We start from the raw sequence: 26089 nt of genomic DNA, 5'->3' as shown, positions 1-26089 counted from the left end.
GAATACCCCCCCCCAAAAAAAAGCAGTGTGTTTCCCCTTGTTAAAGAAGACAGATTCCTCAAAGGCAATAGCTCTTCTGTTCTATAATCAACAATCCTTTAAAATAAAATACTGCTAGCCTAAACCAATAGGATGAACAAAAAGAGATCTGTCATTTAACTGTGATTCGTTTTTATGATTATTATCTATTTTAAAAGAATCTACTTCAAACATGACTTTTCCCCCCAGGGCGGGAAAACTATGGGTCACACAGAAGTCAAAGAAAAACCGAGATAAATCCTAGGAGGGAGAAAACATTACAGATGTGATTATTCCCATTAAGCCTAATGGTATAAAAGAACACAACTTCTTCCTTTCTCCTTCTTAACCTCAAGTCTGAAAACTAAACCTCCAGATGCACTGTTATCTAAAGACAAAGAAATGATGAGATTCCCTAAAAAAATTATAAGAAATGACCATAAAGTATACCAAGTGAGTTTTAATAAAAATGTGCCAGAACTAATACATACAAATGGATGTTGTCCCCTTAAAAAAGTAATTACCTTGGAAATTATATACTTATCCAGTGATGCTGTTATAGGCACTTCGGAATTTGTTTCAGAGCTTAGAATTTTCCACATCCTTAAAAATAGCAAACATTTGTCTTTTGGGGTTTCATTTAGCAATAATCAAGTAACCAGAGTAGCTGAACTTTCTCTGGAAAACCTTTCCTGATCTGCCAAATCCAGGTTCTGTGCCCCTCCTAGGACTGTCCTGCCTCCAACAGAGAACTTTTCACTCAGTGCTGGAATTGCTTACTTATTTACCATCAGTCACCTTGGCAAAACTGTAAACTTCACACGAGCAGGGAACTTATTTATTATTTTACTCACAACCCTAAAATAATGCCTAGAAAATTACAGGCATCTGTGTGATACAGAAATACTGAATGATACAATCTACTAAATACAAGATGTTTTGGAACACTGTCTGTATTTACCCTCCCCACTCCTCTCTGAAAAGAGCACCATACCTGTCTGTATGATTATATACCTATATAGAGAGACAATTACTTTATATAACACCTGAGAGGAAGAGTGTTTGGATTGGATGATTTTCATTACTTATTTTTGTAAAGGAAGAAAAGTAAAAATCAATGACTACATCCTCACAGACTAAAAACATTTAACTTTACACTCTCAAATTTGCAAGCATACTAACATCTTACCTAGCTGCAATATCTTTATAGTGTCTCTGTAGGCTTTCATCACCAGCTTAAAATGGCGGTACAGTGGATAACACAAAACTCTTCTTCCAAAAGACACCAGGATTTCATGAACATTAGTCCAAGTCTGTGAAGTATCATTTACATGAATAATCATTTCCATATTACACAAAACAAAACCACACAACAAAATGTAAAACTATTCTCAATTAAAAACCAAGTCTGAGTCAACATGAAGCCAAGTGGAAGATAAACACAGTGCCATGCAGTGAGACTCCTTCTGTAAACTTACAATAAAATTTTTATCTCGGTCTTTGTAATTCCTCATACTTTATCAACATATCACAAGTGCTCCTTAAAAACCACATTCATGGCAGGAAAGTTTTTAAAGTCTTTTAAGAATTACCACTATGAATGTAAAACACATGGTACTAACAAAACACAGACGCACATAGAATGCATTTCTAAATGATGCAAGCTTCATGTTTTTGTCCTGTAGGACCATTCGAGATAATACAGATGAAAAATACAGAACTCTTCAGTGCAATGTGTTCACAGTTCCCCTCTTTCCTCTCTCTCTTTGTTTTTCTGCTTTGGGCATGAGTAATACAGGGCATTTACTTCAGTAATTTACTTTCACTTATCAAAGAGAAAACTACCCATTTCTGTAAAAAGGCTTTATCTTGAACGGTATCAAACTGGTGCCATCAGCAATGTAAAACTTACTGAAAACACATTTTCTACAAAATTGTTTTTTAACTGGGTTTTGATTTAAAATGTATAAAAATGTTAACCTGCAAATAAAACTTAACATATTAAATTAAAGGAGTATACAACATTTCCATGTATATTCACCTTTAATAAATGAGTGATCTGATTAAGAATACTAAGTACTCAACAAAGAATACTTGATATAATATAAAAACAATGGTGAACTTCTAAAAACTTCTGGTGAAAACTAAATAGTTATAAAAGTTTGACAAAGCTGGTTACATGTATGGCAATAGTAAGTTATTAAAAAACAATAAAAAATGTCAAAAGAAAATCATAAATAGATGAATTTTTTCATGCAGATTTTAATAACTAAACTATGAAATGATCTAGTCACCAACTACTTTCTTTTCAATATTGGAATAATTACTGTGAGTATTACAAAAGCCAATTTATCCATTATATGCTGATTGTGGAAATACACAGAACCCAAGAGGAGTCCAGAGAAAAGCACTTTTCCATCTTAAATATGCATATGAATTCCTGGAGATCTTGCTACAGAGTCTAACTCAGAGGGTCTGCTCTGGGATTCTGTCTTTTCAACAAGCTCCCAGCAGAGGATACTGGTCAGGCAGTTGGTTCATGTACATTCTTGGAGTAGCAAGATTCTCCGCTAAAGTGAAGTGTTTCAGTCCCTGTTTTTATCTTAGCTATTATTTGAACAGATGTAGGGTATTTTGGAAGTTTGGGGACAATGTCTGTTATGGGAAGATGTATGCCAATATATGCCAACTTACATATATGCCTTCTCTATTATTTGAACAAAGTGATGCCATGAAACAACTTTGATTTTCCAACGGAAAATGTACACTATTTAGGATTTAAACTGGGGAAGAAAAAAAAAAAAAAAACAGAAACAAAACTAGTTGCCTTAATAGACGATGCAGTTATCAATTGTTTTAAATAAACACTTTTTTAAAGCTTCTGTTTTGATGGACAACAGCATGTTCGAAACTAGTAAATTTAAAGACACTATCCTTTGACATTTTTGGTGAAATACGCACAAGTGCTTTTTAGAAAACAGACACAAAAACAATTATGACTATATTAGAAGAGTTATGAGATCTAAACATACTAATTGTAGAACCTAGGATAAATTATTTAAGCTATATGACATATTTCTTCATCTGTAAAACACCAGTAATACTTATCTCACAGCCTTACTGCAAGGAATAGGTGAAGTAATATATATATAAGGCTTAGCACAGTCTCTGGTGGTAAGTGACAGTTAACAGTATTATCACCTAAGTTTGCTGCCTGTCTTTGAGCTCTGAGCCCCAATATATGCCAATTTATATACAGGCCTCAAACTTGACCCAGCATCTTCCCACAACAGACAATGTCCCCATCACTCCTTCAAACTTCGAAGATACCCTACACCTCGCCTTATTTATGTACTATGATTAGAGTAAGAGTAACAGATAAAACCAGAATTTTATTTAAAAATATGGGGGAAAAAAAAAAACTAGTACAATAAAGTTACCACTTTTCAGTCCAGGTTCGATGCATGAGAGGGGGCACTCAGGGCCGGTCCACTGGGATGGCCCTAAGGGATGGGATGGGGAGGGAGGTTCAGGATGGGGGACAAATGTACACCCGTGTCTGATTAATGTCAATGTATGGCAAAAACCGCTACAATATTGTAAAGTAATTAGCCTCCAATTAAAATTAATTAATTAATTTGCAAAAAAAGTCAAAGAATTGCTTAAATTACCACAAATGAACTAATAGCAACAAAATATAACTCTGAAGAAACAAAATCTAAACAACTGCAACTGAAAATCGTACCTCAAACCAGCACAGTGTTGGACTCAATTTTCTGATATTCCATGCAGATTCAACCTTTATTTGTTATGAAGAAAAGGATAGTGTCATATGAGAGGTAAAGTCATTTAGAAAGAAAACAATTATATCCACTTATTCAACTAGTATATGAATAGTATTGACATGTGTAAAACCTAAGAAGTGTCTATGGCTGTACTGATGTCAAGGTGATCAAAGGCCAAGTCTCCACTTTCTTCAGAATTTTATAAAGTAAAGCTTTTGCACTGAGAAGAATACCAGAACACAAGGGCTTTGAAACTAAAGAAAAGCAATGCATGCTCAATTTCTGTCCTTCTCAACTAGGTTACTTACCTCCCAAATATTTCATAAATAATCTACCAAAAGACTCAAAGATAATGTTGAAGTACTCTCTGTGCCATTTAAAAAGCTGCTGAAGAAGCTAGCTTTTCAGAGAAGGTCTGCAAGAATAAGTACATTCTAGAGAAGACCTTGAAGTTACAAGACTTCGTGATTTCAAATATGTGAATCTAAGAATGAAAAGTGCAAAATTTTATGAGCATAACTAAACACTCTCACTCATCTTCTCAAGCAATATGGAGCTATCTTTTCTGTCAAAGAAAACATTTTCTCTGACTATGGTATTCTAAAAAGATTAGTGGAACAAAATCCATTTTCAGTTATAGTATGCACTTAATACACTAATTAATATTCATTTTGGAGTCAAATACAAATCTTAGAAGTCACCTTTGAAATTTTCAGAATCCCAACAGCAAAAAAAATTGACATATATCAAATCCTTATCCCAATATTATGCTAATGCTATGACGTTAAGTAGGTGAGAAAAGCAGGTTAAATAATAGTACATACATTACAACCCAATATAAATACATATGTGCAATGAAAGAAGCCAAAAAGAGAAATATTTCCTTGTAACAATGGCTACCTTTGATAGCTGAGATGACAGGAAATTTTAATTATTTTCTTCCTGTATATTCCTTTACAATAATATGAATTATTTGTGTAATTTAAAAAGAAGGAGGGGGGAGGGATATGATAGGGGTAGGAGATGAACTACTATGTACAAAATAAATAAGATACAAGAATACAGTGTACAGCACAAGGAAACAGAGCCAATATTTTATAATAACTTTGAAAGGAGTAAAATATATAAAAATACTGAATCACTACATTGTAAACCTGAAATATTGTAAATCAACTTTATGCCAATTTAAAGAATTTTTTTAATTTAATAAATAAATAAAAAACAGGGAAGCATATGCACACCTCAAGTATTACCCCTTGAGCAAAAATTATTGTCGATAGATACAGGGACACATTAACTGGAAAGATTTTTTTTCTGGCTTTCCAGCCTTTTTTAAAAACATATATATACGATCAGTGATATAGGTGAGAAAGAAATTCAGCTCTTTATTTACAGAATTGAATGTGGTATAAGAAGAGATACAATATAATTGTATACATATTTTTTAAAGATCATTTTAAAAAGTAAGATCATCCTTACTTTACAAAAAGATTTACTTTTGCAATAGGGTTTCACTGAATAGCAAAAAGATAAAATTCAGGCTTTTAAAATGTGATTTACATACAATTTTTCAGAAGTACAAATACTATTTAAATTGAGGGACACCTGCAGATAAATGCTCACATTCCTTTTTGTACAAAATACTATACCTTACATCTGTTAATAGACAGCTCAGAGAAAGACTAAAAATGGTTAAGTTTACCGCTTTCCAATGTCAGGTGCCATGTGGCAACAGCTGTCTCATTTGGTCACTTCATCTCCTAAAAGAGATGAGAGCCTAGGATATCCTTCTTCCCTACCTTCAGCTTTACTTCCCCACTCTGCTACTGAGTGAAACTAGTGCCAAGAGAGAAGGAAAAAAAGACCAAATAAAAGCATTATGCTGGGGCTTCCACGGTGGCTCAGCGCGTAAGAATCCGCCTGCCAATGCAGGGGACACAGGTTTGATCCCTGGTCTGGGAAGATCCCACATGCCTTGAGCAAGTCAGCCCATGCGCCACAACTACTGAGCCTGTGCTCTAGAGCCTGCACGGCGCAACTACTGAGCCCATGCACCTTGGAACCCGTGCTTCTAAGAGGTCACTCCAATGAAAAGGCTGCACACCTCAACTAGAGCGTAGCCCCTGCTTGCCACAACTAGAGAAACGCTTGCGCAGCAATGAAGACCCAGCACAATCAAAAATAAATAAATGAATAAATCTTTAAAAAGCATTATGCTTTCATGCTGGCACCCATCACCAACACTCCTGTGCACCTCAGTTCGGAGTGTCCCTAAATAAACACGACTGGTCTCACTCATGACCTTAATACAGTTTACTCTGTACGACAGTCTATGCCAACGTTCACAGACACACGTGCACTTACATTCCTCTCTCCTTCGGTGACACGGGTCTCATAGCAATATGCCAGAAGGATATCAATCAAACTGTAGTATACCTGACGATGGGCTCTCTTGTCCAGCAGGTAAGATTTATTAACAAATTTTCGCAGCTGATATTTCTCTTCTTCAGAAAAAGACACTAGAAGAAAATGCATTTAAAACTTAGATGTTCCATTCTGTTTGGTAAAACCCCCACTGCAGACAGATTTGTCAAAATTAGAACTTTAATTATAGAAACCGAAAAATTATACTCTGGACATGGAAACAACTTTTTAATTAGACTTCACAATTTTTTTAACAGCTATGTATTTGTTCAAATTCTAGTAGGGCTAAAAAAAAAAAAAGGAAAAAATGTCTAAACAATATCTATTCCTTATTTCCCACACACTGGCTCTGTTTTTTTTGTTTTTTTGTTTTTTTTTTGCTACACAGTTCTGTACTCAAGACAGTTAAATGACAGAGTTATTGACTTTAAAAATAAGATAATTATGTTTTGATAACAGAAAACATGTGAAACACTCTGTAAATATTATTCACTTTGAAAGTTCTATACAGAGAAATGGAAGTATTCCCATGTATTAGTCAATTTTAAGGGCTTATAGTATTTTTCAAATATCATTTATACAAAGTTTTACATAAATATGCAAATATGATTATACCACACATACTAGACTGGTTAGAAGAGGATGTTTCCTTTTCTTCTTCTGCTTGGCACCCTTTATCCTCATCAATAACTTTTTCCATGTTAAAAAAAATCTAGTATATATCACTTCATATTTTTCTTTATAACCATAAGGACACACAAACATGCATACAAGGGAGTTGATACATTTTCCTCCCGAGAAAATCAGATTAATTTTTTCCATCTAGCCAGTCTAACTCAATGACACCTCCAGGAAATCTCCCCAAGTCACTTGGTACTTAGCTAATTTTGTGAAGGAGTAGAATATTCCATGGCGTAGTATGCTCTATCCAACCACTCCCCCTACTGATGGGCATTCACTCTGCGTCTGCTGCAGTAAATGTCATATCAGATGTCACTGGATACTGGAGGCCTTATTTCCATAAAACAGATCCCCAACAGTAGACTTACTGGGTCAAAAAATTTATCTCTTTTTAAGAGATACTTTATTTAAGGGCTACATCTCTCCTTTGTAATGGTCATGGACAGAAGTTCCCTTCCTTAAGCATATCTCTTGCTTGTTCCCAGCCATAAATGCTTTTTCAAAAACCATTTTCAGTTTAATGGATATGAAAGGACTGTGGTAAGAAAAATTCTAAAATGACCCGCAATAAGACATCACTTGAGTGTGGGCAGGAACTGTGACTTGCTTCTATTCAAAAGAATATGGCAACAGCAATAGGACAGTTACTGCTACGATTATTATGACTATGTTCTGATATTGGCAGAGACTCTCCCGCCAATCGCCAATCGTGAAGAAATAAGATGTCATGTCATGAGGGGGCCACGCGGCAGGGACCTGTGGGATCCTCTAATAGCTGAGAGTGACGCCCCAGCTGAAAGCCAGCAAGAACATGGGGGTCTCAGTTCTATAGTCGCAGGAATCAAGTTCTGCCAACCATCATGTGAGCTTAGAAAAGAACTCTGAGCTTCAGAAAGGAATACAGCTGTAAACACCTATTTTTTGAAAATGAAAAGATGGCCATATTTGTCTCCAGCCTTCCAAGACCCTGAGCAGAGGACCCCGCCTCAGCTTCTAAGCATCTAGATATACCGTTAAGTATCTAGATATATTATTACCTCTAAGTCAGTGTCATCAATCTCTTCCCTTACAAATTAATTCTTCATTTTCCTTCCATGCCCCATAAGAAGACCACTTTCAAATTCATTTTAAAAGTTGTTCAACTCAGTCATGAGGAACATTTAGCTTCCAGAGCCAGTGAATATCAAAGTAATGCCAAAATAACTTCGAAGCCTTTTTCCCAGGTTTCAGAATTGTCCATTATATGCAGGTCAGGACAGGCTAAACTGCTGTAAACAGACCGACCCAAAATACACTGGCTGATCAGTAAGACAAGTTTCTCTTTCACACTACTACTCGGAGTGAACAGTCCGGGACAGGTGAGTATCAGGGTCTCCATACCTGTCTCCTGACCCATGAAAACAGCCAAATCAGAACTCTGTTCCTGATCTGTAGTAACTTGGCATTCAATAAGAGGAAATTAATACAGTGGCATATCACTGTTACTTCAGTTAGTATTTCTCTAGCTGCTAAACTCTGAACATTATTTCATAGATTTGTTTGGCAACTTAGATTTGCTCTCCTATAAATTACCCATATGTTTTGCCCGGTGTTTTTCTGGATGGCTTGTCAAATATTTAAGAACTTCTCTATTATGGATTCAAACCCTAGTCATCTCTCCAAATCTACTGCCTCTGTACTGACTCTGTTTAGAGGATCTTAGATCATTGAATTATTTATGTCTGTGTGTAGTCCAATATGTCTTTTTTTTTTTTTTTACCAGATTGTGAATTTATAGTCTTCAATAAGGTTTCTCCAACTCCTGAATTGTCCATGGAGTCTCTATAATCTATCTGAAAATTACTTTTTTGTATTTTCCGATTTTGGTTAATTACAGATGAGGAGTTAATTGTGCCAGCACAGTCTGCTCAGTAAGCCATCTTTTCTACTGTATTGAACCACCAACTTTATCAAATAGATCTGCTGCTTTTCTTGCTAAATACTACCTCCAAGCACTTTAGGTTTTTGTCACCTGCAAATACAATATTTTTCCCATTCCCAATAAATTATCAACAGAAGAGAGAGACACTATCTCTTTCTATATATCAGTTACCTTACCAAGGACTTCTCAGGTGGCGCTAGTGGTAAAGAACCCCCTACCAATGCAGGAGACACAAGAGACGTGGATCTGATTCCTGGTTGTAAGATCCCCTGGAGGAGGGCATAGCAACCCACTCCAGTATTCTTGCCTGGAGAATCCCATGGTCACAGGCTCACAAAGAGCTGGACAGGGCAGAAGCAACTTAGCACACACGCGCATATAGGCATATAAAATGTACATACAGATAGACCCAAAATACAGTGGCTTCAGTAAGACAGAAGTTTCTCTCTCACACTACTACTTGGAGCGAACAGTCCAGAACGGGTGAGTATCAGCATCTCCACTTTCATCTAAGGTATAAGATGCTGTTTCAGGTTAAAATTTTCCAACCAATGTCAAAGTTCTAAGGAATTGATCCAGAAAGTGCACACAGCACTTTCACTCACTTCCTATCATCAAGGACTTACAAACACATCCAGGGCAAAGAAAGGCAGGAAACTTGCCCACTAGCTGAGAGGGCATGAGCTCAGTTTTAACTCAGGAAGCCTCTTCTTAGTGGAGAAGAGTTAATAAAAGCCACGTGTTTTTGACACCTTCTCAAAAACCAAAAATTATTAAACTACCTTTTTAATATTCCCAAGTCACTCTCTTGATAGCTAGTTAAGTCCCAGGCTTTCTGTCTCTGCTCAACAAAAGACTGCCCTTCTGTTCATTACAACTGGGCGAAAGCCCAAAGGAAAAGAATATGATTACTCCCTCATAATGGTCCCTTTTCACATATCGTTTTCATGTCTATACTCTTAGGAGCCTTAAGTTTAACATGGCTTCTTTTTGCTGTAAGGTTTCCTTCCAGCAGTTTTTGCAGTCTGTTCTCTTGGGAAAAAAAAAAATCTTAAATACCCTTACATGAAATTACTAGGAGCAATATTCCTTTACTTACTAAAATACCGTTAGTACTAAAAAAAAAAAAAAAGACAGGATATGACATACACTATTTTTTTCAGCCATGTTAAACAGTCTATGTTTTAAAAAAATTTTAATGTATTTGTACAAACATTGTTTATATAAACAAGTAACTATATGAACGTATTTAATTTGCTGGCCAGCAATAAAAAGAAATGTGTATATTTTAAAGTTTAATAATACAGGTGAGTATAACACAGTTAGGAGAAGCACTCTTTAAAGACTGACTTCTAAAAAAAAACAAAAAAGATTGACTTCTAAAAAAGAAATTCATGTGACAGATCAACTGGGTGTTGACTGTCCCATTACAGGGCTCATATGAAGATTTTTCAATTAAAGAGAAGCTCTCCATTCACTTTAAGTGGTTTGATGTGAGGAAGTTATAAAAAGGAACATTTCTTCACTGCATGAAGAACACATATCTGACAAAGTATTTGAAGACCCCTATTACTCAGCAAGAACACCTGAGAAGATATTCCCTTTGGAGTTTTACAGTTTTGGAGACGTTCATTAGTTTAGCTAATAGGAAAGTGCCAGGTGATCATGACAATAGTATCTCACTAGAGAAAAGCCTTTAGACCCTAGCTGGCTAAGAAAGACTTCTGCTTCCATGGAATTCTGAATCACAAGGTAAGTGTGCCCAGAACCAGTGAACAACACATCAAATCATTCACACACACATTTATTCCTTACTCCTAAGTCATCACACCTGTATGTATTCAATGATTTGTAAAGGTTGAGTTGGGAACTATGAGCTCTGATGTTATATGACCCACAGATAAGTCTTTCCATACATCACAGATAATTTTCTGTGACTGTACACACAAGGCTGACTTGAATGTACTCTTTCAAATTCCTGAATGCTGGGTGCCCCTAACCTTCCCTTACAACACAACCACCTTTTCCTGGGTGGTTTGAGTTCCAGTTCGGCCTAAGTAGTTCATTAATAATACACAGAAATATTTAAATTCTGAACTTCAAGCAAAGAAACCAGAGATAATAAATTACAATAACAACAAACCGGGAAATCAGTAGAGAAACCAAAAGTCTGAGCTCCCCCAGGCCTTTCACATTAGAGTTATAAATCATATCACCCAAAGAGAAACTTGGGGAGATTTGCACACAGTCAGGTCTAGCCAAGGAGAAGCACCACAAGTAACTACAGACACAGTACCAATAATACCTGGATGCTTGCCACCACAGTTAACATTTGTCAAGCATTCATGCGACTTTAGCTACACAACATAGCAGCTTTGCTATCCAGTTCATAACATTTTGGTTAATTATACTTCTGTAAACAATCTACAGGGTTTCCCAGGTGGCTCAATGGTAAAGAATCTGCCTGCCAATGCAGGAGATTCAGGGGATGCAGGCTCAAACCCTGGATCGGGCAGAACCCCTGGAGAAGGAAATTGCAACCCGCTCAAGTATTCTTGCCTGGGAAATCCTGTGGACAGCGGAACCTGCTGGGCTACAGTTCAGGGGATCGCAGAGAGTCAGATAAGACTCAGCAACTGAGCACACAACAACAAATAATCGACAGTCAAACAAAAGCCTATTTGGGCTCTATTCAGGGAAGAAACTGGTGCCTTAACATGGAAGCAAATGGCCGAAGATCACCTCCCAAGATGAGAAACTCCATCAATACGTTTGAAGACCGCCAAGTGGCTCCCACCAACGTGGAAAGTGACTTTGTTATTTCACTTCAAACATCATCTATTTTTATTACTTTTAAATCTTCTTTGCTGCCTAATTCTCTTCCCAAACATCCTTGTCCTCTGTGGGTCAACAAATCATACATGATCTGGCTCCTCTGAGAGAAATGCAAACCTATTCCATTGTATACTTTCTGGAAACAGATCAAGGGAATCAGAAGAAAATGTACTGCACTCAAACCCTTGGCTCAAATGGGCAGCCCCACAGTGTTGCAGCTTTCAGGGCTGATGCTGACAGTTTAGCTCCGCAAACACTGGTGCCAAACAGGATGTCCCTGCTAGGAAGTTCACCGACTATGAGTGTTACATGGTGTCATAACAAGCAATCACGTGCCAAGATTCTTGGGCTGAGATTAACCGCTGAGACACAACATGGGAAATGTGGTAAGCTCATCCTCGTGAAACCAGAGCTCAGTGGGAGCACTGCATTTAACACTTCCATTTACAAGCCTTTGGGGAGGAAGATCCGGATCATTATAGAATTGAAGACGGCAGGGAAAGTCTCCGTGTTATAACTCAGAGCGACGATGAATATGACAAAAGTCATAACCGAGGCAAAGACAGGGGACAAAGTTTATCACCTAAGGCTTATCTGGAAATCAAGACAATCCAGCTTAATGCTTTACGAGGAGGAGGAATCCAAGACGCACCCCTCACCTGCACTGTTGTGTCTGCTGGAAATGTCCCCTTGCAATGACAGAGAGGAAGAAGGCCTGGGAGCAAAGAGGGGATAAGAGGAAGAGGAGAAAGGGGGAAATTACAGCAGCAGCATGCTGCCTGAATGAGCTGAGAACTTCAGGGTTCATTTTTTGGTTTATTTCTTTTCTCTCCTATTTGAGCCTGGTTCGACACATTTCAATATGTGCCTCCAATTCTGAGTGTCTCAAAAAATTGAACAAGAAAAAAAAAAAACTGAAAGAAGAATCTTGTTAACAAAGAACTTGCCCTTTAAGCCATGTAAATGTACAAAAACTGTCATTTCAAAGGGAAGCCAGTCAATTCCTGGCTCTCCTGCCATTGACTTACTCTGTACTGATAATTTCTAACACACAATATGCTAAGATTTTAAGTAAATGGTCTAGTTCAATCCTCACGACAATTCTGTGAGGCAGATACAGGATTTCCACAGCATCCGAGAGTAGTCGCAAAGTCACAAAGCCAGCCTGTGGAGGAGCAGGGCATTAAACCCTGAACCCCTATTTACCTTATATCCTAGGCATAACCAAGCTTCCCTGATAGCTCAGTTGGTAAAGAATCCACCTGCAATGCAGGAGACCCCAGTTCAATTCCTGGGTCAGGAAGATCCCCTGGAGAAAGGAAAGGCTACCCACTCTAGTATTCTGGCCTGGAGAACTCCACGGAGCGTATAGTCCACGGGGTGGCAAAAAGTTGGACACGACTGAGCGACTTTCATAGACAAAACCATTACTTAGCACATTTACAAGAGGTACCATCTGTACAATACAGAATTCAAGTTCCTCTACCTTTATCACATGCCCTTGTTGTTTTCAAAAGTGATTCTGAGAATAAATCACTGTAACAGTTTAATGGGCTGGGAGTGTGTCTGAAGCACCAGTCTGGATTACACACCACAGAGACTCAGAAGGGACGGTGGTTAAAGGCACCAACTGGCTTACCCTTCTGTTAAAATTATACATAGAGAACAGCTGAGACAGAAAATAGGACCTAGAATACACTACAACTGATTAAAGCAGAGCAAGTTAAAATTTAAATTAAAGGTAAATACCATCTCGATTTTTAAGGCAGCTAGCTCACCCTTGTGGACAGAAAACTACACAACCACCAATTCCTTCCCAGACTGCTTCAGTAAGAAACCACACCAAAACTGGGGAGCTGATTCAAACCAATAGAAAGCACTGACGATTTAAGCCTGAACAAACTTTCTGAGCAGGTCCATATGGCGTATAAATCGTGTTAGCAATCCCATGCCTGAAAATTCCCCTACATGATACGGGAAGTCTCTGAAAGATTCTTAAACTCAAATCAAATATAAAACCAAGGATTTGCTGAAAACAGTGGAATAAGAATCATTATTTACAAATAAGTTTCCACTGTACGGGAGACTCAACTCCAAAAACTTATAGTGGCAATTTTTCAATCTGGCAGAGACCACCTAAATTCTAATGAAACCTAACTACAAAAATATATACTGCAATATTTATTTTATTCTACAAATATTTGTTGAGTATCCATTATATGATAGGTTCTTTCGAGGCTCTAGAAATAGAACAAATAGCAAGCTACTGCATTTCTATGCAGAGGATCAAAACACTGTGAAGCAACAGTTTCTTCAGAATCAGTGGTCAAAGAAGGTCACTGCAGACACGTAAACACCCTGAATGTCCACAAGTAGTCAACAACCCAAACAGTCACCAGTTATGACACAAAAACACACGGAACACTAGGCAGGTATTAAAAGCTTCAGGTAGAACTGTAAGCATTGATGGAAGATGTACAACATATATTATAAAGAAAGCAAAGTGAGAAGAGAGTGTATATGAATCTATGTGTATAAACTTCTAAAAGCAAATGCTTAGATGTGGGTATATGTGCTTAAAATACCCCAAACTGTTAACAGTGATTATTTTCAGGAAAAGGAATTTGGAGTGAGGAGATTCTATATTCCATTTCATGCAAGTGTGTGTGTGTTCCTTTCATTTAAACACTGAAATTTTTTTTTTTTTTTTGGAAGTAAGATTGTTCACTCTCAAATAATGCATAGGATGGATTTTTTAATACATGTATTTTTATCATATAATTTTCAAGTATACAGCACTAAAATTCAACATCTGCATATACTGCAAAGTGATCATCGCAACACAAGTCTAGGCATGGTATTTTTAATATGTAATTAAAAGCCAAATCAGTATAACAGAAAACACTAGCCCACTATTCTTGATCTATGTGAAACTGTTATAATTCTAATTCACAGACTTAACACACCAACCTCCCACTTAGAAAAGGTGTTAATAAAATCTGTGTGTGTGTGTGTGTGTGTGTGTGTGTGTGAGTGAGTGAGTGCTCAGTCATGTCGAACTGTTTTGTGACCCCATGGACCATAGGCCACCAGGATCTTCTGTCCATGGCATTCTCCAGGCAAGACTACTGGAGTGGGTTGCCATTTCTTACTCCAGGGAATCTACCCAACCCAGGGATTGAACCCATATTTCTTGTGTCTCCTGCACTGGCAGACAGATTTTTTACCACTGCATCACTTGGGAAGCCCAATAATAAAATGCCTGTCTAAAACTACAACTCTGTGTATAACATTTGGCTTAATGTTAAGCATGGCACAATCGTCTCTTGAGACTCATAAAACCCCCTAGCTCAGCCTTATTTGGTAAAAATTGCTCTCTGTAAGACAGAGAAAGGAAGATAACTAGCCCTGCTTCCACATGAAACCACCTGTGAAAAAACTGGGGAGAGCTTATCAAATTCATCCAACAGACAAAGGGCTGGAAAACTTGGTCTTGTCTCACCATTCAGTTCAGTTCAGTTTAGTTCAGTTGCTCAGTCGTGTCTGACTCTTTGCAACCCCATGAATCGCAGCACACCAGGCCTCCCTGTCCATCACCAACTCCCGGAGTTCACTCAGACTCACGTCCATCGAGTCCACAATGCCATCCAGCCATCTCATCCTCTGTCGTCCCCTTCTCCTCCTGCCCACAATCCCTCCCAGCATCAGGGTCTTTTCCAATGAGTCAACTCTTCCCATGAGGTGGCCAAAGTACTGGAGCTTTAGCTTTAGCATCATTCCTTCCAAAGAAATCCCAGGGTTGATCTCCTTCAGGATGGACTGGTTGGATCTCCTTGCAGTCCAAGGGACTCTCAAGAGTCTTCTCCAACAACACAGTTCAAAAGCATCAATTCTTCAGCTCTCTGCCTTCTTCATAGTCCAACTCTCACATCCATACATGACTACTGGAAAAACCATAGCCTTGACTAGATGGACCTTAGTCGGCAAAGTAATGTCTCTGCTTTTGAATATGCTATCTAGGTTGGTCATAACTTTTCTTCAAAGGAGTAAGTGTCTTTTAATTTCATGGCTGCAGTCACCATCTGCAGTGATTTTGGAGCCCCCAAAAATAAAGTCTGACACTGTTTCCACTGTTTCCCCATCTATTTCCCATGAAGTGATGGGACCAGATGCCATGATCTTCGTTTTCTGAATGTTGAGCTTTAGGCCAACTTTTTCACTCTCCACTTTCACTTTCATCAAGAGGCTCTTTAGTTCCTCTTCACTTTCTGCCATAAGGGTGGTGTCATCTGCATATCTGAGATTATTGATATTTCTCCTGACAATCTTGATTCCAGCTTGTGTTTCTTCCAGTCCAGCGTTTCTCATGATGTAATCTGCATATAAGTTAAATAAGCACGGTGACAATATACAGCCTTGACGCACTCCTTTTCCTATTTGGAACCAGTCTGTTGTTCCATGTCCAGTTCTAACTGTTGCTTCCTGACCTGCATACAGATTTCTCAAGAGGCAGGTCAGGTGATCTGGTATTCCCATATCTTTCAGAATTTTCCACAGTTTATTGTGATCCACACAGTCAAAGGCTTTGGCATAGTCAATAAAGTAGAAATAGATGTTTTTCTGGAACTCTCTTGCTTTTTCCATGATCCAGTGGATGTTAGCAATTTGATCTCTGGTTCCTCTGCCTTTTCGAAAACCAGCTTGAACATCAGGAAGTTCACGGTTCATGCATTGCTGAAGCCTGGCTTAGAGAATTTTGAGCATTACTTTACTAGCATGTGAGATGAGTGCAATTGTGCGGTAGTTTGAGCATGCTTTGGCATTGCCTTTCTTTGGGATTGGTATGAAAACTGACCTTTTCCAGTCATGTGGCCACTGCTGAGTTTTCCAAATTTGCTGGCATATTGAGTGCAGCACTTTCACAGCATCATCTTACTAATACTCAAACGCATTTACCACAGAGGAACATTCAGATCCCACAAGCAGATTATTCAACAACTACACATGTCCTGTATATTAATGTCCCTAAATTTGATAAAAATATTTTAACAATTAAGAAATTTTAGAACCCCAATGATTCAAAAGTAAAACATATTCCAAAAAGAATTTTCTGAGACAAATAAGTATAACTACTGTGTGGCACTTCCCAGTCCGGGGTGAAGCTCCTATTTCCAAAATTAGCAAATCAAAACAATACCTTCACTCCATGTGACAATTACAATTGTATATTTAAGAAAGGCAGTGCGTAAATGAGTCTTATTTTGAGTTTCTTACCTAACGCAGCAAAATTTTCTTCCTCCTGACCCTTTTCCAAAGAGGTCATCATTTCTGAATATAAATCAGTCCACCAAGGATTATATTCCAAAACCTGTTTAACTGCCTCATCTTCCATAAAGTCAGCTCTGGAAAAAAAAAAAATTAAAAAAAAAAATATATGAAGGGGCTTGTTACAAATAATCGGGCTGGTTTTCACTGTTTAAAATTTTACCTTAATTCATCATATTTGTACTAGAAATGCAGACTAATTCAAAGCACATTTCAAAGCAAGACTGAGTGCTGCTATTACTTTCACTGTGGTTACTAATCATCAAAAATGAAAAGTAAGCCTCAGACTAAAGGGATATTCGATATTTGTGATCTTTTTAAAAAGAAAGTACAGAGAAGACCAGTCCCCTCTAAAGTTCTATGTCCTATACTGCAGTTACGTGGGATGAAGCTAATCTGAACACACAATACTCATGAAGACCAGGCCTTGTGCAAAGTTGGCAAATATTACAAATTTTCATAAGGTTATAATAAATTGTATTTTAACTCCACCACCACCAACAAAAATAAACACATGAGAATATTTAGGATACCATATAATCACAGAGGTCTCTCACTCACACACACACACACATCTCATTTTTTATTATGTGCACTCATGTTTCCTTCCAAGACACAATCTATTTCATTTAGCTATGCTAATATTTATAGACCCTAAGTCAAAACTATTGCAAAAGATAAAAGGAACTTTCACAGAGAACAGAAAATTACTTTTCCTGTACTTTATTTTCTCAGTTTTAACTAGAAAAATAACTGCTACATTTAAAGTAAACTCTTTGAAGACACTTATTCAGAAATGATGCTGTCTTACAGCTTCCCAGGTGGCACTAGTGGTAAAGAACCACCTGCAAATGCAGGAAACAGAAGAAATGCTGGCTTGATCCCTGGGTTGGGAAGATCCCCTGGAGGAGGGCATGGCAACCCACTCCAGTATCCTTGCCTGGAGAATCCCATGGACAGAGGAGCCTGGGGGGCTACAGTCCATAGGTCCCAAAGCACTGGACACAACGGAAGCAACTCACCATAGCACACACAGCACAAATACTATCTTATATTCAAAGTTGGAAATTGGAAAAGAATGACAAAAAGTACAACTTATGGTGGAAAATTCATTGATATTTCAGGTAACTAGAACCTCAAGACACTGGTGGTTTTGATACACTGGATTTTCTAGTTCATAGTTTCAATACTTTAAAGACTTTAATAGACTTTAAAGACTTTCAATTGAGTTACTGAAATCTTTTTAAAATTAGAAAGATCACAGATAACTTACTGAGTTCTTTGGATGTGGCAAGCACTGCACTAAGTGCTTTTCATTCATTATTTCCTTGAATACCCACACCACTTCAACAGGCAACAGGTGCTATCAATACTCCCCTTTTACTCGAGTGGAAACTGAGGGCTGGAAAAGTTGTTTCAGGGTTAAGGTCAAAGAACCAGTGCGAAGTGGGGCCAGGATTTGGACCCGTTTAAGTCTCAGTCTGAAATCCAAGCTATTAACCAATAAAAACATTCCATTTTTATGAGTGAGGAAATAAAGCACATATTGGACAAAAGTGAACAGCAATTATCTTGAAGGAGTAATTCGCAGTGCCAGCTCCTCTCAGGATCAGGCTGTTGCCCAGGATTCTGGCCTGGACAGTTAGGTGGACCACAGTGCCCTCCTCAGAGACAGTGACACAGGATGCTAACAGACTCGACTGGAGAGGGAACGGCTTCTGCTTTGGGATGAGTTATTTGAGGTATCCTTGTCCCCGAGGCAGTCACGTATGCAAACCTGTGCTCAAAAGAGACACACAGAAGTCCTGAGCATTCACACAATTACTGAGGCGAAAGAAAAGGACAGAACATCCAGGGTGAAGTGGCCACATGAGAGGAAAGGGTGTTGAAAGCTGGAGCACCAAGGACGTTTAAGTCAGGGATAGAAGAAGAGCCCATCTGAAAAGATGCTGTTTTTTCCCCTAGGAAGAAAAATAATAGGGGGAAAACCCTCTTGTAAAACAGTATCTCTGCCACCTTCATGCACACCCCTCAAAAAATTCTAAATGTTTTGAGTAAAATCTCACTAGTACAGTCTCTCATCTAAACAGTGATGGTTCATTCCTTGTGATGCCCAATATCTAAGGTCAACTGATGCTCTATGTTCCAGAATAAACTATTTTCAAGTTTTAAAATGCCATGAGTTCAATGGGCATTCACTGAGTGCCCTCTCTGTGTGGCATAAGAGAGAAGACCAGTAAGATTCTTGCCCTGTCCTTCAGGGCACCACAATCCAATGGGAACAACAGACAAAAACACAGAATGTTACAAAACAATGCGGTAAAAACAAGATGAGCTATAAAACATGAGCACTTCCTATGCCAAGCTGGATGCGAGGGCGCCAGGGGGCGACAATTGAGCCCAGCCTTACAGGATAAGCCAAAGTTATGCAGGGAAAGCAAGAAAAGAGGAAACATCAGCTGGCAAAGGGAAATTAGGGGTGAAAAATGTGTGAGAAGCAGTGTGGTACAGGTGGGGGGATGCAAACATTCATTATTGTCATCATATGAAATGTGGGCAGGGGGTGGCAAAATAGACGCCACAGAGGCAGGTGGCATCCAGATAACAGAAAACTTTCTATACATGCTAAGGAGTAAGGCGTTTACGCTTTAGGCAAAGGAGAGCCCAGTAAGGCCTTAAGCACATTTTCACCCTCAGTAGACACTGCACTGATGGTTTTATGGTTGATGGATCTACAGAAGAGCAGGGCTGGAATGAGAAATGCCAGCTGGGCAGTTAGGGGACAGCTGCAGCAAGCCAGACACAGATGAGGGTCAGGAAGAGATGGAGTGAAGCAAAGCAGAAAGAGATAAATGGTACAATTTCAGGATTGACTGGAAGTGTAGAATAAAGAACAAAGTCCAAGGTGAATCCCAGGTTTTCAACCTGGGTGAGTGAGTAAGTGAAGTTGCTCAGTCGTGTCCGACTCTTTGCGACCCCATGGACTGTAGCCTACAAGGTTCCTCTGTCCATGGAATTTTCCAGGCAAGAGTACTAGAGTGGGTTGCCATTTCCTTCTCCAGGGGATCTTCCCGACCCAGGGATCGAACCCAAGTCTCCCGCATTGCGGGCAGACACTTTACCATCTGAGCCACCAGGGCAGTCCCTCAGCCTGGGTGACTGGGATGAAATAAAGGGCATCCTATCAAGCAGAAAACTCAGGAATATTTTACCGGTAAAATGATGCATTCGATTTTAAACATGTGGAAATAGCCCAGTCGCTCTCTAAACCCTTCACCTGGCTTTTCTTCAGAGCACTTATCACAATAGAAATACTTTTCATTTCCCCACTGGAGTGTAAGCCCCATGGTAGTGTAAGCTACCATGTATTCACCACTCTCTGCTTGCTGTCTGCAACACTGCCTAACATGGAAGTCATTCAAACAAATATTGGTAGAACAAGTAAGTATATACATGAAAGAATGAATAAGTGACATTTTATTCCAGTGTTTTTTCCAAAAGTTGCTATTTTGAATAAAGAACCACACTGGGAAGGAGGTGAACCTTTCTTTTCAGGCTTCTAATTACTACTTGTCATTTTGAGATCTCCTCAATAAATCCAGGAGCTTGATCATTCTATCGTCTTCTTTACCAAATGTATAGTGCTGAACATTACAATTTTACATGACTCCCCAGATTAAGAGGTATAAACTACCTTATATAAAATAAATAAGCTATAAGGACATATTGTACAGTACAGGGGATAGAGTCAACATTTTATAATAACTTTAAACCAAGTATAATCTATAAAAATTGCCAATCACTATGTTGTACACTTGAAATGAATATAATATTATAAATCAACTACACCTCAATTTTTAAAAATAAATAAATAAATAAAAGGTCTTCTCTTGGTCCCCAAAAAGGTACTTCAAATGCTATAAAATCATTGTTGTCCCTTTTCTTATCTAGTAGTTATTTTGAATGTTAACTAAAAATCCTTTTATTTTCTCCAATAAGGAAATAAGTGAGACTTTATGAACTGGTTAACGTAAAATATATGCCAACAATTAAAAAAAAAACCTTGCCTGGGAAGGAAAAAAAAAAACAAACTAGGCTCAGGTAGAGAAATATGGAAATTACAATAAGCAAAAGAGGAAGGACTATTAATGAATGTTTCAAAATTCCTTCAACATACTTTATTGTAAAAATAATACCAAAGAAATTTAAAATGGCAAGAAATAGATAATCAAAAAGTATAATGGATCAACTTTACATGCTCAGCATTCTGCTGGGATGCAAAACTTATGGGAGAAAATATCACACACTGGCACCCAGATTTTACAAGAAAGGATTTTTAAAACAATAATAACCTGAAGTCATTTACATGCGCCTTTGGAATGTATAAATTTTTGTATATAGTCAATTTACCTCACTGTGTTCTGCCTTAGGGTGAAATTTAAATTAGTTTTCCTTAAGCTACTGCAATGGAGAAGGCAATGGCACCCCACTCCAGTACTCTTGCCTGGAAAATCCCATGAGTGGAGGAGCCTGGTGGGCTACAGTCCATGGGGTCTCTAAGAGTCAGACACGACTGAGTGACTTCACTTTGACTTTTCATGTTCACGCACTGGAGAAGGAAATGGCAACCCACTCCAGTGTTCTTGCCTGGAGAATCCCAGGGACAGGGGAGCCCAGTGGGCTGCCATCTATGGGGTTGCACAGAGTCAGACACGACTGAAGCGACTTAGCAGCAGCAATAGCAGCAGCAAGCTACTGAAAAACCTGACAACATGAAGAGACATCATGACTTGTGAGAGCAGGTCAAACAGCTTGAAAACACCATGCATTATGCTAATGTAAAATCTACTATGTATTATGCATGCATATCACATTATATACACATAAATTTTAATACAATACATGCAGTGTATCGTCTTCATAGCAGGTAAGGATGTAAAATAAACCTTTCCTTCCACTGTATTAACCATTAAGAATGACAAAATAAGCAGTGATTTTTAACTGAAAATTTAAAAGAATTTTACTTGCACTTCACTTAATTCAACACATTTGGGCGAGTCAGTCAGCTAATATAAATAAAGAGTAAAACAAAAATGACAAATAACTGGTCTTATTCCTACCAGCTTCCGTTATAGCTCAGTCGGTGAAGAGTCTGCCTGTAATGCAAGAGATGTGGGTTTGATTCCTCGGTCAGGAAGATCCCCTGGAGAAGGAAATAGCAACCCACTCCAGTATTCTTGCCTGGAGAATCTCATGGACAGAGGAGCCTGGCTGGCTATAGTCCAAGGGGTCACAAAGAGTCGGACACGACTTAGTGACTATACCACCATCACCATTCCTACCAGAAAAGTCACAAAGAATCTTTACCTCCTGACTCTCGCCCTCCAAGTTGCCCGAAACTGAATTTAAACCGCTCATGTAAAAAGCACCCTTCCTGGAGTAATGCAAAAAACATTTCATGCATACTATTCAAGAAAATGTGCTTCTGGATAAAGACACAGAAGATAGAGAAAAATAAGGGCTGCTTCTAATATTACACTGCTAACTATAAATTCCAATTTCTTAACTCTCTCAGGCCATATCACTATTCTTGAAGTTTTAGAAAAGAAGAGATAGGCAGTTCTGCTAATTAAGCTCCCTCCCACTCAAAATTTCTGTCTTGTAAAGCTCAATCTGTTTTCATGCTTGCCCAGGAAAATTCGCTGACAATGAAATTTCCAATTTAAATATTCAGCATGATTTTAAATGGGTTTCTTCAAATTATTCTTCAGTGGACATTTAAAATCACAATTGGAGAGATAAAGGTAGTTAGAAATGGCAATGTAAACGGAGTTGAATCTCTCAGATACCCTCCAAAATATAACCCACCCTACTCTTACACAGCTTCCCTGAGAATGTCGAAGAGTTCCATCATTCATCATCACATATCATTCAACCCATTTGCACATCACAAGATATATTTCTGCCATTCCAATTAGTCTCCCACTGAGTCACAGGAGATAGAATGTTAATCACAAGAGCAACAGCAGTTAAACTGAAATAGTGTACATGAAAAGGAAATACAAAATGACAAATGGAAAGACTCTTTTCAAGTCCCAGATGAGTCACTTAGCAGTGGTGTGACCTTGGGTGAGTCCCTTAACCCCCTCTTCCTTACTGCTGTGAAAACTGAAATAATCACACAAGTGAACTCGATAAGCTGAGAGCACTATACAAGGGAATAGCTGCATACGTAACAGTTTAGAAACTGCCGGCCCAGAGTATGGGAAGAACATTACCTGAGGTCTATATCAAAACACTACTGACATCCTAAGAAAGCTGTCAAGTATTCACAGAGGCCTGGGGACAATCACTTCCTTGCAAGAAGTGCTGCTATTCGTGGTCAATGAAACACATCACAGTCTTTCCAAGGCAAGTGATTATTTACCCACCCCTTAGTTTTGTTCCTTCAACAAATATAAGCCTGACAGAGACACATGATAGCTCAAGACACAACTGATGCAGGTGGGAAATAAAGCAAAACGTAAAATTAGACTGTATTTATATCCTATCCCAATAAACAGTTATTTGTTCATTTGAAATGGATCCTCGATTACAGGTGCTAGTGGATAAAAGTGTTGGGAAAACCCACCCCTAGATCAGCCAAGAAATGCAGTACATGTAGATTCAAATTCTTAAAGAAACTGAAATGTGTTTTTATTCATATATACCATTAATCACAACAGAGTCTCCTGAAAAGAATGGTATGTATTCTCAGGAATGCAGTGTTCTATTTTAAAGCCTAGAGAGCAAAAAACTCAAAGAAGTACATTAAAAGAATTCTGTGGTGTGCTGAAACAAGGTAATGAAAAGTAGCACCTTACAAAGATCACCGAGGTATAACAGTTGTAGGTTAATTTAAATGTCAATTAAGGTCGTGAGCTATCACTCATTTCTGGAGTCCAAAAAGCACATGCCCAACATGGTCAAAAAGGCACTCAAATTTTTTTTAATACTCAATCTCAAGTAAATTATTTAAACCTTAAAAAATAAAACTCAATACTTACAGATAGTGATCAGGATCAAACTTGGCCAGCTCAGCAGCCAGGCGTTTCTGCCTTCGTTCAGCAGCAGAGGTGAAATCTGGATCCTTAATATCGATAACATCACTCAATTCATCCTAAGAACACCCAGGAAAGAAAGAATAATTGCTGTCTCCTATTTGAGCCATGAGATATGTAATTTTGTACAAAATACCCAAACACAAGAAGAATCTAATTGATCGGTAAGTCATTATACCACCTGTGACATTTAAATTCAAATCCAGCAAATGTTTGTTAAACATCTACTATTTGCCAGGCCCTGTTAGAAGCTTTCACATCAATTATTTCATTTAATCCTTACAACAAACAAACTGACTAACATGGATTAAAGCTATAAAATTTAACATGAAAACCAGAACAGAATAAACCTCTGCAAGCAAACAGGAACATTTAATTCTCCATTTATTCCCCCATTTACTCCCAGAGATTTAAAAATTATGAAAGGGCAAATTGAAATAAATTTCTAGACCCAAGATGGAGCTGCTGCTGCCAGGGGTGCCACGTCAGCAAACCAAAACTTAGACAATTTTCATGTCCCTGTAGATACTCCCCTTGAAGAAAAATGCAGTCTTTTTAGTCAGGCCCCCAAGGCCAAGCCAACTCTGGGCTCTGTCGTTATTTCCTTGCCCCTTTTCATCCCTAACAAGAATTTTTAAGGACAATTTTAATAGACATAATTTCCACTTGAAAATTTAAAAATCTAATCCAAAGTAATATTCAACATTACCGCATGTTTCCTAAGTCCAACTCTACAAAAAACACCTGTATTAGTAAAACCACCTACATTCCACATGGTCTTTTTCCTTTTGACTAGAATTATGAAGGGAAAAAACCTCATACAATACAAAATATTTCTAAAGCTCTTTTTTCTTTCTTCAATCTCCCCATTCCCACCACCAACTGCAAGGGATAATAAGCAAACTGGAAGCAGCTTGAAGATTATTAGTTGAAAAGAAATCAAGGGAAATAACTTGGTAGAGGTTTGTGAAGGCAAACTGTTAAAAGACTTGTAAATAGAATGATTGGTTGGTGACTGATGCCCAGGCTTAAAGCCAACAGCTGCAGCACAGCAAAATCACTACAATGAAATCAGCTATACAGAATCTGCCTGGAGAAGGCAATGGCACCCCACTCCAGTACTCTTGCCTGGAAAATCCCAAGGACGAAGGAGCCTGGTGGGCTGCAGTCCATGGGGTCTCGAAGAGTCGGACATGACTGAGCGACTTTTCACTTTCATGCATCGGAGAAGGAAATGGCAACCCACTCCAGCATTCTTGCCTGGAGAATCCCAGGGACAGCGGAGCCTGGTGGGCTGCCGTCTTTGGGGTCGCACAGAGTCAGACACGACTGAAGCGACTTAGCAGCAGCAGCATATGGAATCTGCCAGGGAGAGACTAAGATACAGAACTCTCCACACCATCAGAATTCCTACAATTAAAAAAAAAAAAAAAAAACTCTGAAAAAAAACCTCTCAGCCCTACCACAATCCATTGAGCTGAAGTAACATCAGCTATGGTTTTTCCAGTAGTCATGTACAGATGTGAGAGCTGGACCATAAAGAAGGCTGAGCGCCTGGCCACCTGATGTGAAGAGTCAACTCATTGGGAAAGCCCCTGATGCTGGCCAAGACTGAAGGCAAAAGGAGAAAAGGGTGGCAGAGGATGAGATGGTTAGATAGTATCACTGACTCAACTGACATGAAATCTGAGCACACTCTGGAAGACAGTAAAGGACAGGAAAGTCTGGCCTGCTGTAGTCCATGGGGTTGCAAAGAGTCAGACACAACTTAGCAACTGAACAACAAAACATCACCAACACTTAATGTAAGCATATCCTAGTAAAATGAAGGGGCCCAGGGGCTCTTTCATTTTTGGAAGTCACATCCAGAATATCTGAATACTTCAGAGCACAAACCTTCTGGGGAAAAAACAGATCCCCAAACTTGGAAAAATCTACATTCCAAGAGTTCTTTCACAATTTACTTTTGGGAGGCTCAGAGTGAATTTTCCTAAAGATAC

The 26089-nt window shown here is 38.5% G+C and overlaps 1 protein-coding gene across 1 annotated transcript in view; it reads right to left on the bottom strand.

The window, feature by feature from the left end:
• The window catches only part of SHQ1 (SHQ1, H/ACA ribonucleoprotein assembly factor), a 98696-nt gene that overhangs the window by 58986 nt on the left and 13621 nt on the right, over positions 1 to 26089 (bottom strand). The window contains exons 5-9 of the mRNA XM_027958164.3: positions 24036 to 24148; positions 16939 to 17066; positions 6168 to 6322; positions 3764 to 3817; positions 1208 to 1331 (exon numbers count right to left, since the gene is read on the bottom strand). Coding sequence (XP_027813965.2) covers positions 1208 to 1331; positions 3764 to 3817; positions 6168 to 6322; positions 16939 to 17066; positions 24036 to 24148 — 574 coding nt within the window. The remainder of the gene's footprint in view (positions 1 to 1207; positions 1332 to 3763; positions 3818 to 6167; positions 6323 to 16938; positions 17067 to 24035; positions 24149 to 26089) is intronic.

This window comes from Ovis aries, chromosome 19 (assembly GCF_016772045.2).
Source record: "Ovis aries strain OAR_USU_Benz2616 breed Rambouillet chromosome 19, ARS-UI_Ramb_v3.0, whole genome shotgun sequence".
Lineage (NCBI taxonomy): Eukaryota > Metazoa > Chordata > Mammalia > Artiodactyla > Bovidae > Ovis > Ovis aries.
Note: the sequence above shows the minus strand (reverse complement) of the source record. Positions and strands in the feature narration are given on the sequence as shown.